At 59.5% G+C, this 11042-nt stretch overlaps 2 protein-coding genes and 1 long non-coding RNA gene across 7 annotated transcripts in view; 2 read left to right on the top strand and 1 right to left on the bottom strand.

Annotated features, from left to right (window-relative positions):
- The first annotated feature begins 658 nt into the window (after positions 1 to 658).
- Positions 659 to 5909, top strand: LOC113217830 (uncharacterized). Of its 2 annotated transcripts, none has more exons than XM_052270187.1 (6): positions 659 to 824; positions 1060 to 1260; positions 1416 to 1490; positions 1759 to 1925; positions 2071 to 2415; positions 5727 to 5909. In XM_052270187.1, the coding sequence occupies exons 1-6, from the start codon at positions 768 to 770 to the stop codon at positions 5752 to 5754; spliced, it is 873 nt and encodes a 290-aa protein (XP_052126147.1). In that variant the 5' UTR covers positions 659 to 767; the 3' UTR covers positions 5755 to 5909. The 2 variants fall into 2 exon arrangements, with proteins under 2 accessions (XP_052126147.1, XP_052126146.1); XM_052270186.1 differs by having other exon boundaries at positions 5724 to 5909.
- LOC127749967 (uncharacterized) lies at positions 3964 to 4544 on the bottom strand. The gene is made up of 3 exons (XR_008011451.1): positions 4340 to 4544; positions 4223 to 4300; positions 3964 to 4066 (listed from the first exon to the last, which is right to left on the bottom strand). It is a non-coding gene; the product is annotated as an uncharacterized LOC127749967 (long non-coding RNA).
- Positions 5910 to 8754: 2845 nt separating the features above from the next.
- LOC113217852 (titin homolog) overlaps positions 8755 to 11042 on the top strand; it is a 7102-nt gene continuing 4814 nt past the window's right edge. For 2 of the 4 annotated variants that reach the window (XM_052270180.1, XM_026437921.2), the window contains exon 1: positions 8755 to 8935. In XM_052270180.1, the coding sequence (XP_052126140.1) occupies positions 8864 to 8935 (72 nt within the window). In that variant the 5' untranslated portion in view covers positions 8755 to 8863. Of the gene's footprint in view, positions 8936 to 9661; positions 9965 to 11042 lie in introns of all 4 variants that reach the window. The other 2 variants (XM_052270179.1, XM_052270178.1) reach the window with 2 other exon arrangements.

Genomic DNA, 11042 nt, shown 5'->3' with positions numbered 1-11042 from the left:
TTTCAGCCGGACCTTATACCGCGCCTGGCCATGCACCGCCCCGCCACGCCCTTGAACGCGTCGCGCCCGCAGTCCGAGACGCACACACCTCGCCGAGCTTCTCCGCGTCGGCCGGCAGGTGTCGCCAGCGGCCGGGGCAGTGCACTCCGCTGAGGCCCGCGGCGGGGCTGGCGCCTACGCCGCGTTTTGATGCGTGATCGCGAGGGGCGGAACCTCGATATCAATCTTTCGCCAAGGATAATGGCGACATCTGTATTTCCGCAATGTGGATTTCTGAGAAGGACGGGAAAAAACCCAAACCCTCCAACGCGACAAAACTCACTTTCTTCGTCTAGGTGAAGACAGGAAATGGCGACTCGTTTGCGTCATCGCATTGCGGGCCTGTTTCCAGGACGCTATACGCTTCACGCGGTCCAGAGTCTGCGATGGGGCTGTGGCATTCCCCGAGGGCTGGAGGAGGAGGAGGGGGGGATAGGGGAGGGTCCCGGAGGCGGGAGGGGGGCATGACAATGCTCGTGCCGTGTTTAGAGTTGGGCGCTGCCGGTCGCCTACACCTCCCCGTCGACGGCGCCCCGTCTCGGTCCGGGCTGGGGGCCGGCGGTATTTGTTGTTTCCTCCCCGTGAAGGTCTCTTCCCCAGCGAGCGCCGCGGCGCGCCCGTGTGTAGTCCGGGGAAGGGGTGGATCGGGGTTAGTAGGTGTCTATATAAGACGGCAGCCCGGACGTACGCCCTCACATTTCCATTGCATCACGCACGAGGCACCGGAGATGGCGTACCTCAAGACCGTTGTCGTGGCCGTCGCCCTGGTGGCGTTGAGCGCCCAGGTAGGCTTCGCGAGTGACTGTGACAGTGATAGTAGCGCATAACCGCGGTGTGAAATCAGTGCGACTCGGGCGTAGTGATTAAAGCCAGTGAAGTGACAGTGAAATGAAAAAAAAAGTGTTTTGTGAAGTGAACGTGATATTAGTGTGTACACATCTGTGAAAAATAAGTGTATTGTTTTTGATGGGAAAATGTGCTGTGGTCGCCTGTGGCCTTCATGGACACATCTGTCCGCAGCTTTCCGCTGGCGCCTGCATCTGCAGTTGCGGCTCTGCCAGGAGCAGCGCATACGCTGACGACTCCTCAGAGTCCGACGAGTACGCCGGATCTTCGTCGTCCGCGGCATCCGCAGCAGCCGCCGCTGCCGACAACTCCTGGACCAACATCCCCACCAACGCCATCATCGTCAACTCCAACACTGGCGACAACTCATGCGGCGTAAGTAGAGATAGGTTTTGAGATTTGGTTGCTGCTCTTGTTGTTGTTGTTGTTCCAAATACTACATCAGCCATGTTTTCACTCTTTTTCAATAACTCTTGATCGGTCATTAACTTTGCTAATATTGTGACCCCGTCTGGTTGGCTGACTTTCAGTACAGCGAGATCCGCATGCCCGATGAGGCTTCCCTGCCCGTCGGAATCGTCCAGTGCCGTCCCCAGTGCGCCCAGGTGAGAACAGTGATGAGACTCTTTGGAAAATCTTTGATATGAAGAGGGGGTTCACTCAAAAATAGGCGAGTTGAGAGCAACAAAATAGTTTTAGTGTGTGTATTGCCTATTTTCAGTTGGATTTTAGGACATTTGTTAACACACCAGTCGGTTTACCGATGGCTCTAGTTTTAACTGAATATGAAAACCTGTCGCTGTCGTTATAAGCGCTCTTTGCGAATACATGCTCTCTTTGGTGTCTCGCTAAACCCATCAACCTCCTTTGCAGCACTTGTCGTACGACATCGAGGTGCCCGTCGAGCAGTCCAAGCCCATCGTGCCCAGCTACCACAGCGTGAGCGTGGAGGTGCCCATCCGCCAGCGGCCCCAGATTTCCCTGAGCTCCCTGCCCTACCAGGTGGAGGTTCCCGTCGAGCAGAACGCCCCCTGCCAGAAGTAAGTCGGCGCTGACCATAGAACCCGGTGCAGCGGCAGCAGCAGCAGCAACAGCTGCCACTACAGCTGAACGCCTTGACCCTTGATCTCAGTTTCCTACCGCTCGCTTTCCCGACTCAATGCTTACGACATTCCTCTCGAACAGACTGCAGAACCTGGACGTGCAGATCGCCGTGCCCGTGCGTGAGAGGACCTCCGTGTCCTACAACCACCTGCCCTACAGCGTGGAGGTGCCCGTCGAGCAGGGCAGCAGCCGCCTGACCAACCTCAGGGCCCAGGTCGACCGCGTCGTCCTCCCCCACGTCGACACCTGCCTGCCCCCCAACAACGGGCCCGCCCCCCTCCAGGAGGTCAGCTACGTGGCCGTCCCCGCCAGCGGCCCCGTCTGCGTCAGCCCCGTCGGTCTGCTCGGTCTCCCCAAGACGTCCGCGACCTTCAACTACGGCGTGAGCAGCGGTAGCAGCAGCAGCAGCGCCGCCAGCGGTAGTAGGTACGTGCCCCTGGGCATCGTCGGCAGGGAGGGGCGGAGCAGTGAGGAGGACGACGAGGAGGATAGCGAGGAACGGAGTGGGGAGTGCCAGGAGAAGGAGGAGCCCAGCGTGGTCAGGGCCGGGAGGTACTACTCGGAGCCGGAGGAGGGGGGGAAGGGCAAGCGCGTTAGGAGGGAGGTGACGGACGGGGAGGTTGGGGAAGGGGAGGTAGTGGTGGGGGAGGACGTCGGGGTGGACGGCGGTGTGAAGGAGGACGCTGAGAAGGAGGACGTCGTGGCGGTGGAGAAGGAAAAGTTAGCGGAGGACGGTGGTGAGGAGAAGGAGGAGGTGTCAGAGGACACTGTGGAGAGGGAGGTGGAGGCGGAGGTCGCGGCCGAGGAGACGACGGGCGTCGCGGAGGAGGTGCCACGCGAGGTCGCCGACGACGTCGGCACGAGCGCGGAGGAAGAGGACGCGGCGCTCAACCCCGCTGCGGAAGACCCGGGCACGGAGGCCGGCGATGAGGCGGCCGCGCTCAACAAGCGCATGTGCAACTCGCAGAGCATGCGCCGCGCGGGGGGCAGCAGGGTCATCACGGCCGTCCGCCTCGCCGACGACTGCGGGGGCTCCGGGCGCAGCGCCGACGGCCCGACGCGCTTCTACCTCGACACCTACGAAGAGCCCGATAACGACCAGTCCAGGGACTTCTCCGGGTCCTCTCAAAGTTCGCCTTGTGCTTGCAGCTGTGGTCGGGACTCTGTGTCGAGGGCCTCATCCGGTGGCAGCACTTTCGGCAGCTCGTGCACCATCTGGCGCCCGCAAGGGTCGTCATCCTCCTCGACGAGGGACAGTGGCAGTTGTAGTGGCGGCAGTATGAGGGGGTCGCGGAGGGTTCGCACAAGGGGGCAGGGCCAGGGCCAGGGGCAGGGCGGGTGCGGCGCGCGCAGCCGGCAGAGCTCATCTTGTCCGCAGAGGTCCCGCTCCAGCCAGCGGCTCAGCGGCCGGCCCAGCGGGCGACCTAGTGGACGGCCAAGTGGGCGGCCTGGCGGGCGGCCCAGCCAGCGGCCGAGCGGATGCATGTCTTCGTCGGGCAGGGACGCCGACGAATCGCACCTCATCATCGCACCCTATCGCATCCCAGAGAGCCAGGTCCGCGACCTGCTCGGCCAGCGCTCGTCCTGCGGCTGCCAGCAGCAGCAGTCCTCAGACAGCGGCCGACGCAGCGGGCGCAGGGGCTCGTCCGAGTCCTCCAGGATCGTGAACCAGCCCTCGGGGGGCTCGGACTCGTGCGGCAGCGCGCGCATCATGCCAGAGAACCGGGCCGGCTCGTGCGACTGCGAGGAGAGCTACGACGAGGGCCGCAGCCTGCCCGATGAGGGCGACGAGTACTACATCGACGAGTACGAGTACTACGAGGACTACGACGGCGGTGACTACGAGGCGGACGAGCGCTCCATGCCGTCGACCTCCTGCGCGCAGCAAAGGCGCGGCCACCACGACATGGCGCGCGCCGCCCAGAGGGAGCACGCCTGCAACAGCGCCAGCGTCGGAGCGAGGACCATCCTCGTGCACAACATGGACACCGGCCTGGCTCCTATCAACAGGGACAGTCAATGTGGAAATGCTCGTGACATGCCAGCGTCTAACTGCCAATGTGGAAATGCTCGTGACCTGCCAGCGTCTAACTGCCAATGTGGAGCTGCCCGAGACCTGCCAGCGTCTAACTGCCAATCTGGAGCTGCCCGTGACCTGCCAGCGTCTCCCTGCGAAAGTGGAGCTGCCCGTGACCTGTCAGCGCCAAACTGCCAATGTGGAGCCGCTCGTGACCTGCCATCGTCTAACTGCCAATGTGGAGCCTCCCGTGACCTGCCAGCGTCTAACTGCCAATCTGGAGCTGCCCGTGACCTGCCAGCGCCTAACTGCCAATGTGGAGCTGCCCGTGACCTGCCAGCGCCTAACTGCCAATGTGGAGCCGCTCGCGACCTGCCAGCGCCAACCTGCCAATGTGGAGCTGCTCGGGACCTACCAGCGCCTACCTGCCAATGTGGAGCTGCCCGTGACCTGCCAGCTGCATCTTGCCAGAGCAGCACCGCCAGGGCTGCCAGTCCGTGCGAGACCGCCCGCGCTTTGCCAGCACCCTGCCAATGCCTATCGCCGCCAGCCTGCGAGTCCTCCCGTTCCGGCAACCAGTGCGACTCGGCCAGGAGCTCAACGTCCACCTGCGAGTGCGGCGCGGCGCGCTCCGACCAGTGCACCTGTGACCGCAGCAGCTCGCCGTCCTTAATGTGCCCAGTCTGCGGCAAGGGCCTCCGGTCGGAGCACGTCGACCACATCGTCAAGTGTCTGCAGGAGGCGCGCGACCAGGCCCGTGCGGCGGAGAACGCGTGCGCGCCGGTGCGGAGCGACCCCGTCGTGCCCCAGGCCATCATGATCCCGATCCCCATCCTAAGCAGCCCCATGCGGGTCGTCGCGCCTTGTCAGCAGCCCGCGGTCCGCGAAGCGCCCTGCCAGATGCCCATGGTTCGCGTCGCACCCTGCGAGCAGCCCCAGCCCGCCGCCAGGTCTTCCTGCGACATGGTCGCCGACACGAGGCCCTCGGCGGACTCCACGTCCTGGGTCAAGGACTGGATCGATCAGATCAGCCGCGCTCTGACGGACTCGCAGCAGTCCGCCGGCTGCGCGACCTGCGGGGCCGACCCCTGCTGCTGCTGCCGCGGTGGGCGGTCCATCAAGCCAGAGGACCTGAAGGATCTGCCCGAAGACATGCAGGAGGACCTGCCGGAGGAGATGCTGAACGGCGGTGACGTGGAGGAGGTGGAGGTGGATGCCGTGGAGAAGGCGGACAAGAGGGCGGCGGGGGACGGGGAGGGTGACGAGAAGGCCAGTAGCTAGGGCTGGGGTTGTTCAGGGCATTCCTCACTCCTCAAATGCCTCCACGTGTGCGTGCCTGCTATTTATTGTTACCTTAGTAAATTATTTATTTGTGCAATCTCGTCCAACTCATGTCATCCATGAACTGTTTCGTCATGTCATTTTGGCACCCTTTTCATTCGTCACTCCACTCATTGTGATTGTTCATCAAAAGCTGTCTGTTATGGCATGTGAGAGATGGACATGTTTCATTCATTATTTCGAACATTTCATTAAGTCGCCCATCATTTCATTCGGCACCTCATTCATTATGTCAGTCGCTCATACTTTCAATCCATCAAATTCATTTCTTTGCTCGTTCATTCATTCAAAATTCTAACAAAATTTCGGACAAACCCGTCCAGTTCCTTTTTTTTCCATTTTCGAAGCGACTAATTTTAGAATATCTCTTTTGCAGCAGCGGCTGCAGGTGCCCCTGCGATGACTGAGGCGCTTGGAAGGCGGTTGGCCGGAGGGTCCTTCTTGACACACCCAGAAAACATCGCAAAATTTAGGAAAAAAATTATTGTTCTATTGACTCATTTCCATCTCTCCAGCCGCTCGCCACCAGTTGTTGTCAATAAACCAACTGTTACCAAACTTATGCATTTATTGTGATTCCACTCCTTCATTTACACCACCTCTTCCCTTAAACATAAAAGAAACTACGAAAGTCATTGCTATTGCAACAACCAACATTGCTCCAAGTAAAACTATAAAATCGCATCATCACCTTATTCCACATGTTCGGAAGTTGGCCTGCAGAAAGATGTGAAAATCTGCCCTGTGTGACTTCATTGACGCATTCTACAATTTTCGCTGGCGACGACTTTGCAGAAAACTGTTTGCGTTTGCTTGGCGGCTTTTGCAAACCAGATCGCTGATCACGGGAGCTGCTGCCGTCAGCCCTGCGTGGGCGTCGCCGCTGGCAGGCAGGCGTCCTGATTGGAATTGGGTCGGCCGAAGTTTTGGAAAACAGTCGACTGGCTTTTATTGTTTTGACATCAAACCTGTCGCAAAGCAGCAACTGGTTTTCTCGCAATCATTCTGCAAATTATCACGGCAGCTCGGCTCCTGCGAGACTCGGGGTAGGCCACCACACACGACACGCATGCACAACGAGCAAAACGTTGTCTACCGGTCAGGCGCTATGCTAGCTGGCACAGGCTGAACTTTGCAGGTTTGTTGTTCCTTGGTTCCGAAAGGCGAACGGCGAATGACGGACGTACTTTTTTGGATATTCACTAAGTGTGTACGAAATTTAGCGCGGGCGCCTGCTACCCAGCAGGTGTTTTGTTAGGGCTTATTGAGGGTATGGGAATCTGACGGGCTGGTCGGGCCAGGCCAGCAGTCATGGATCAGCACCACCACCCCCGTTACCACTTCCCCATACACATGGCACAGAGTGTTACGTGCGGAAGAGTCGTAGGTATGTATAGGATTCAACTCCACAGCATGAAGCTGTAAGCGCTCTGTCAGTGACCTTTTCCCTTTTCCTCTACACGACTTTCCCTCATCACTCGCACCCAGACTTTCTTGCATGATCTTATTCAAGGGACAGTCAATAGGGTGGTCCACGGATCGTTTCGTAATTAGACTGTACCGCATGCAGGTGTGTGTGGTCGGGTTGCCTCCTCGGTGCGCAATAGGACGATGGGCTAACGGCAAACCCGCCCGCCCTCTTGCACGCAGACAGCAGTTACCAGTGGCGGACTGGCCAGGGTGGGGAGGTGGGAATTCCCACCTGGGCCCCCCGCACCCGACCTCGGGCACCGCGGGCCCGAAGGGCCCGATCCGGCCAGGGTTCCGGCCCGGGGTTCGGCCCAGCGCGCCCGGAGGGCCCGGAAATCTTAGAGGCGCCGAGGGCCCATAGGACCCGAAGGCGCAGAGGGTCCGAGGGCCCAGAAGGGCCGAGGCCCCCCTGCCCTGGCTTGGTCCCAGACATCTCGGGCCCGAAGGGCTCGAACGAAGGGACCGAGCCAAGGGCCCAAGTCCTAGGCGCAACGTGGGACCAGGGAGGGGCCCCGGCCTGGGCCCTAGGTTTAAGCGCCTTGTAATAGTTTAGAAATCAAAACTTAATAGAAATGGTTCGGGCATAACCAGATTTTTTTACGCTCGCTTCGCTCGCGTTGTTTATTGTATTTCAAAAGCACTATGCACCTAAATCGCGTCCGAAGGAAACCTGCCCACTTGGTACTTTTACAGTGTTTTTGGTACACGTAAGCGCCTCTTAGCGCCCTTATACTATTCAAAAATTTTCGCGCTCGCTCCGCTCGCGAAATTTTCCTACAAGTGGCTGGTATTGTTAGTACGGCGACATGCTGGAAAATCAAATATTTAAGTAAAACAGGTCGGACATGTACAACTTGGTGTGCTTTATTACGTATAGTTTGCCCCTGAAAGGTAGGCAAAACCGGGCCCCCCTTCCAGATTTCCCACCCGGGCCCCTGACCACCCAGTCCGCCCCTGGCAGTTACTACGGAAGTTGGGCGGAGCGAGGGGATCATCACTTGGGTTCATAACGTACGGGCTATTTCGTGCTATTACTCCTGCCATTTCCATCATTTCTCGCCTATTTCGGATTTTTTCAGGATATTTCGCGATATTTCGGAGTATTATAGGGGTATTTCGCTACTATTTCACCGACTATTTCGCTCCTATTTCGGGTCTATTTCGCTCTATTTCGCCTTTATTTCGCCTCTATTTCAGACCATTTCGGGGGAAGGTGTTCGAACTATTTCGCAAGTGATTTCCCCCTCGGGGCGGAGCAAATCTACTCGTCAATCAAACTCGTCGTTTCACATCATCTCTCCAGAAAATACGCCCACCATTCGGCGTAACGGACCTGCCAAGTCCACACTCTATTCAGCCTCAAGGAAAGCGCCTGGTAGGTAGGCAACATCTCGCATGCAGTGCATCCGTGTCGTGCGGGCTGGCCTACCCCGAGTCTCGCAGGCGCCAAGCTCGCGTAATTTGCCGAATGACTCCAGGGAAGAAGAAAAGGGGGACGTACTTTCTAGACGGTACCAACAGAGGGTCGTTAAACCGGAACCCTCCTCAACAACACTGATGGGTGTCCGTCGGGTGGCGGGACGTGCCTGCTCCCCGTTCTGCCTCTGTGAGCCCCAAGAGCAATAAGGAGGACGGACGGATGGGCAGATTGAGGGGGGGGAGGGAGCGGGTGAGCACGGGGGGCGCTCGCCCCTCTGCGTTGTGGGGTGGGACGGGGCGCGCGCGGGCGCCCAGCGTCCCGCGTGTCGCAACACCCTGCCGGCCGGTGGCGGGCCGGAGGGGCGGCGGGGGGAGGGAGGGCGCCGACGCCGCGCGGGCCGCGTGGGACGCTTCACCCACCAGGTGCCCGCGCCGCGCCCGACCTAGCTCATTGGCGCGCCAAACACTTGTGCAGCAACAAGCTCGGCGAGCAGGACTCGGCACGAAGCTCCTCCCTCACAACACGACCGGCAGTGCTGAGTGCTGCTCCAGGCTCCAGGCGCCGGTGTTTGAGTGCTTCTCTCTCTACCCTCCGAGGACAGCGCGACGACGACCTCCTCGTCGACCATGTGGCGGCAGAGTGCTGCCCGCGGCCTCGTCGCGGCCGTGCTCGTCACCGTGCTCGTGGCCTGCGCCGAGGTGAGTCCTGAAATGTGCTGATGGCCGCCCGAAGCCGCTGCGGTCCATTGTGTGAAGAGGAATGATGACGCCGGTCCGAATGCCGCAGGAGGCCTACTTCTCCTCCTGGGAGACCTCCCCTCTCTGATGACGCGATGGTTTCTGCCGCTTGAGACGTTCAGTGCCGCGTCGTGACCACAGTGTGATCGCACTTTGCCGGTCTTCGACTGAAACTACCCGCCAAAACTAGTTTACATCGTGCTAATCAGAAGTTTAAAGCGAAACGCGAGTTACGTCAGCCCAGCAATTCGCGTTTATTTTTCTGGGGGCATTACGGGCATGTTTGAGTAAACTCTATCCTTATAAATTCACTTTTAACTTGCGATTTGCGACACAAACGTCTGTTAAATATTGATTCCTTTTCGCTCAAAAGTGTGTTCTTTGTGCCGTGATCGGTTTAAAATGTAACGACCTATGCAGTGACCAAGGCATTTCCAGTTAAGCGTCCTCCCTTCGTGTCTTTTCGCGCCGTTCGGGGAGTCGTTGCATTGTGGGTAGTGGGTCAGGCCGGCCGCCAGGGAGGAAAAGTGCAATGTTAAGCGTAAAGTTGACGAGACGAGAGTGGGTGACCCATTTGGGCGCCAACGTCGTCACCGCTGCTGCTGGCTGCTTGGCCTGCATCCCCCACCCCGTCTTCAAGGCCCTGCACATTATTGACGTGTTGTTTTCGTTTCTTTCCTATTCCAGGCGCACGCCGTGCCCAGCAGCCGGACGTGGCCGTGCAGCCACGCGGCGGCCGAGAACAGTCCCGAGGTGCTGCAGCTGCTCCGAAAGACGGGCAACGCCTTCAAGCAGGTCGGCGACATCCTCCTGAAGAAGACCGGCGCCGCCCCGAGCAGCGCGACGTCGGCGCAGTCCCCGCCCTCTGCTGCGCTGTACCGGCCGCGACCGGCTGCGACGGTGCCTCACTATGGCGGCGTCTACCCCCACCCCTACTACTACTACCACCACCACCCACACTCCGTGCCCATCCCCAGCGCACAGCCCTCGGTAAGCCTTCGAAGTACAACAATACCAGTCCGTACTGTGTAGTACGGTGAAAGTAAAGTCTAGAATGCAGGAACGTTGACGAATCTCTCGTTGCAGATGTACCCGGTGCACTACCCGCACTACGTCCCCGCGCCCCAGATGCAGTACTCCGTGCAGGCCGCGGCGCAGCAGGAGGCGCAGGTCTACCCGCCCGAGCTCAGCAACCACCTCGTGTCGCTGGCCAACGAGTACGAGCAGGCCGCCCAGAACGAGTGCAGCTGCGGCAACGTGGAGGTCAACATGCGCCAGGGGCCGTCCTCCCTCGCCGCCGGCAAGGCCTCCGACATCGTCGTGGAGGTCACCCTGGGCGACCTGACGCAGGCCGAAGAGGAGCAAGGGCAGCAGCAGCAGTGCGCCGCCGAGCAGCAGAAGAAGACGGTCAACATTCTCAACATCTCCGAGGCCTCCGAGCAGGGTGGCGAGATTGACGCGGACACCACCGGCAAGGCGTCATCGTCGGCCAGCATCGAGGAGAAGACGATCGAGGAGGCAGATGAAACTCACACCATCCAGGTCGTGGAGGCCATCAAGCTGCAGCCCGAGACTAGCCCGCTGCAGGTGGAGACCTTCGACAACACTGCGGCCGCCGTCGAGAAGACCATCAAGGAGACCGTCGTGGTAAAGAGCGAAACAGAGGAGAGCAAGACCATCGTCAGCAACAACGGCGAGACCGTCATCAACGTCAAGACGTACGAGGAGTCCTTCCCCAAGACGCAGGAGGAGGAAGACTTCCTCGGTGACGACCAGGAGGAGGAGGAGGAGGTCCTTGAGGAGCAGTCCTACATCCCCGAGCTGCCACAGCCTTCAAACTCGTACGAGGAGAAAGTCGAAGTGGTTGAGGTAAAGGAAGAAAAGCTAGAGGAGTTGAAGAAGGAAGCGTCCGTCGTCTCTGAGATGGTCGAGACCGTCGACATCGAGCAGAAGGAAACAGTGGACAAGAAAACAACCGTGACGGAGACCAAGACCGTGACCCAGACGGAAACTGCAAACAAGCCCCAGGAAGACGTCAAAATAATCGTAGTCGACGTCGACAACAACG

Source organism: Frankliniella occidentalis, unplaced genomic scaffold (genome assembly GCF_000697945.3).
Source record: "Frankliniella occidentalis isolate FOCC.00 unplaced genomic scaffold, Focc_3.1 Scaffold113, whole genome shotgun sequence".
Taxonomy (NCBI): Eukaryota; Metazoa; Arthropoda; class Insecta; order Thysanoptera; family Thripidae; genus Frankliniella; species Frankliniella occidentalis.
Note: the sequence above shows the minus strand (reverse complement) of the source record. Positions and strands in the feature narration are given on the sequence as shown.

Bases quoted from the DNA above. Each gene is read 5' to 3' on its own strand.
- LOC113217830 (XM_052270186.1), top strand. From the start codon at position 768: ATGGCGTACCTCAAGACCGTTGTCGTGGCCGTCGCCCTGGTGGCGTTG. The intron at 1,261-1,415 runs GTAAGTAGAGAT...GCTGACTTTCAG, and splicing joins CTGGCGACAACTCATGCGGC to TACAGCGAGATCCGCATGCC. The intron at 1,926-2,070 runs GTAAGTCGGCGC...CCTCTCGAACAG, and splicing joins CAGAACGCCCCCTGCCAGAA to ACTGCAGAACCTGGACGTGC.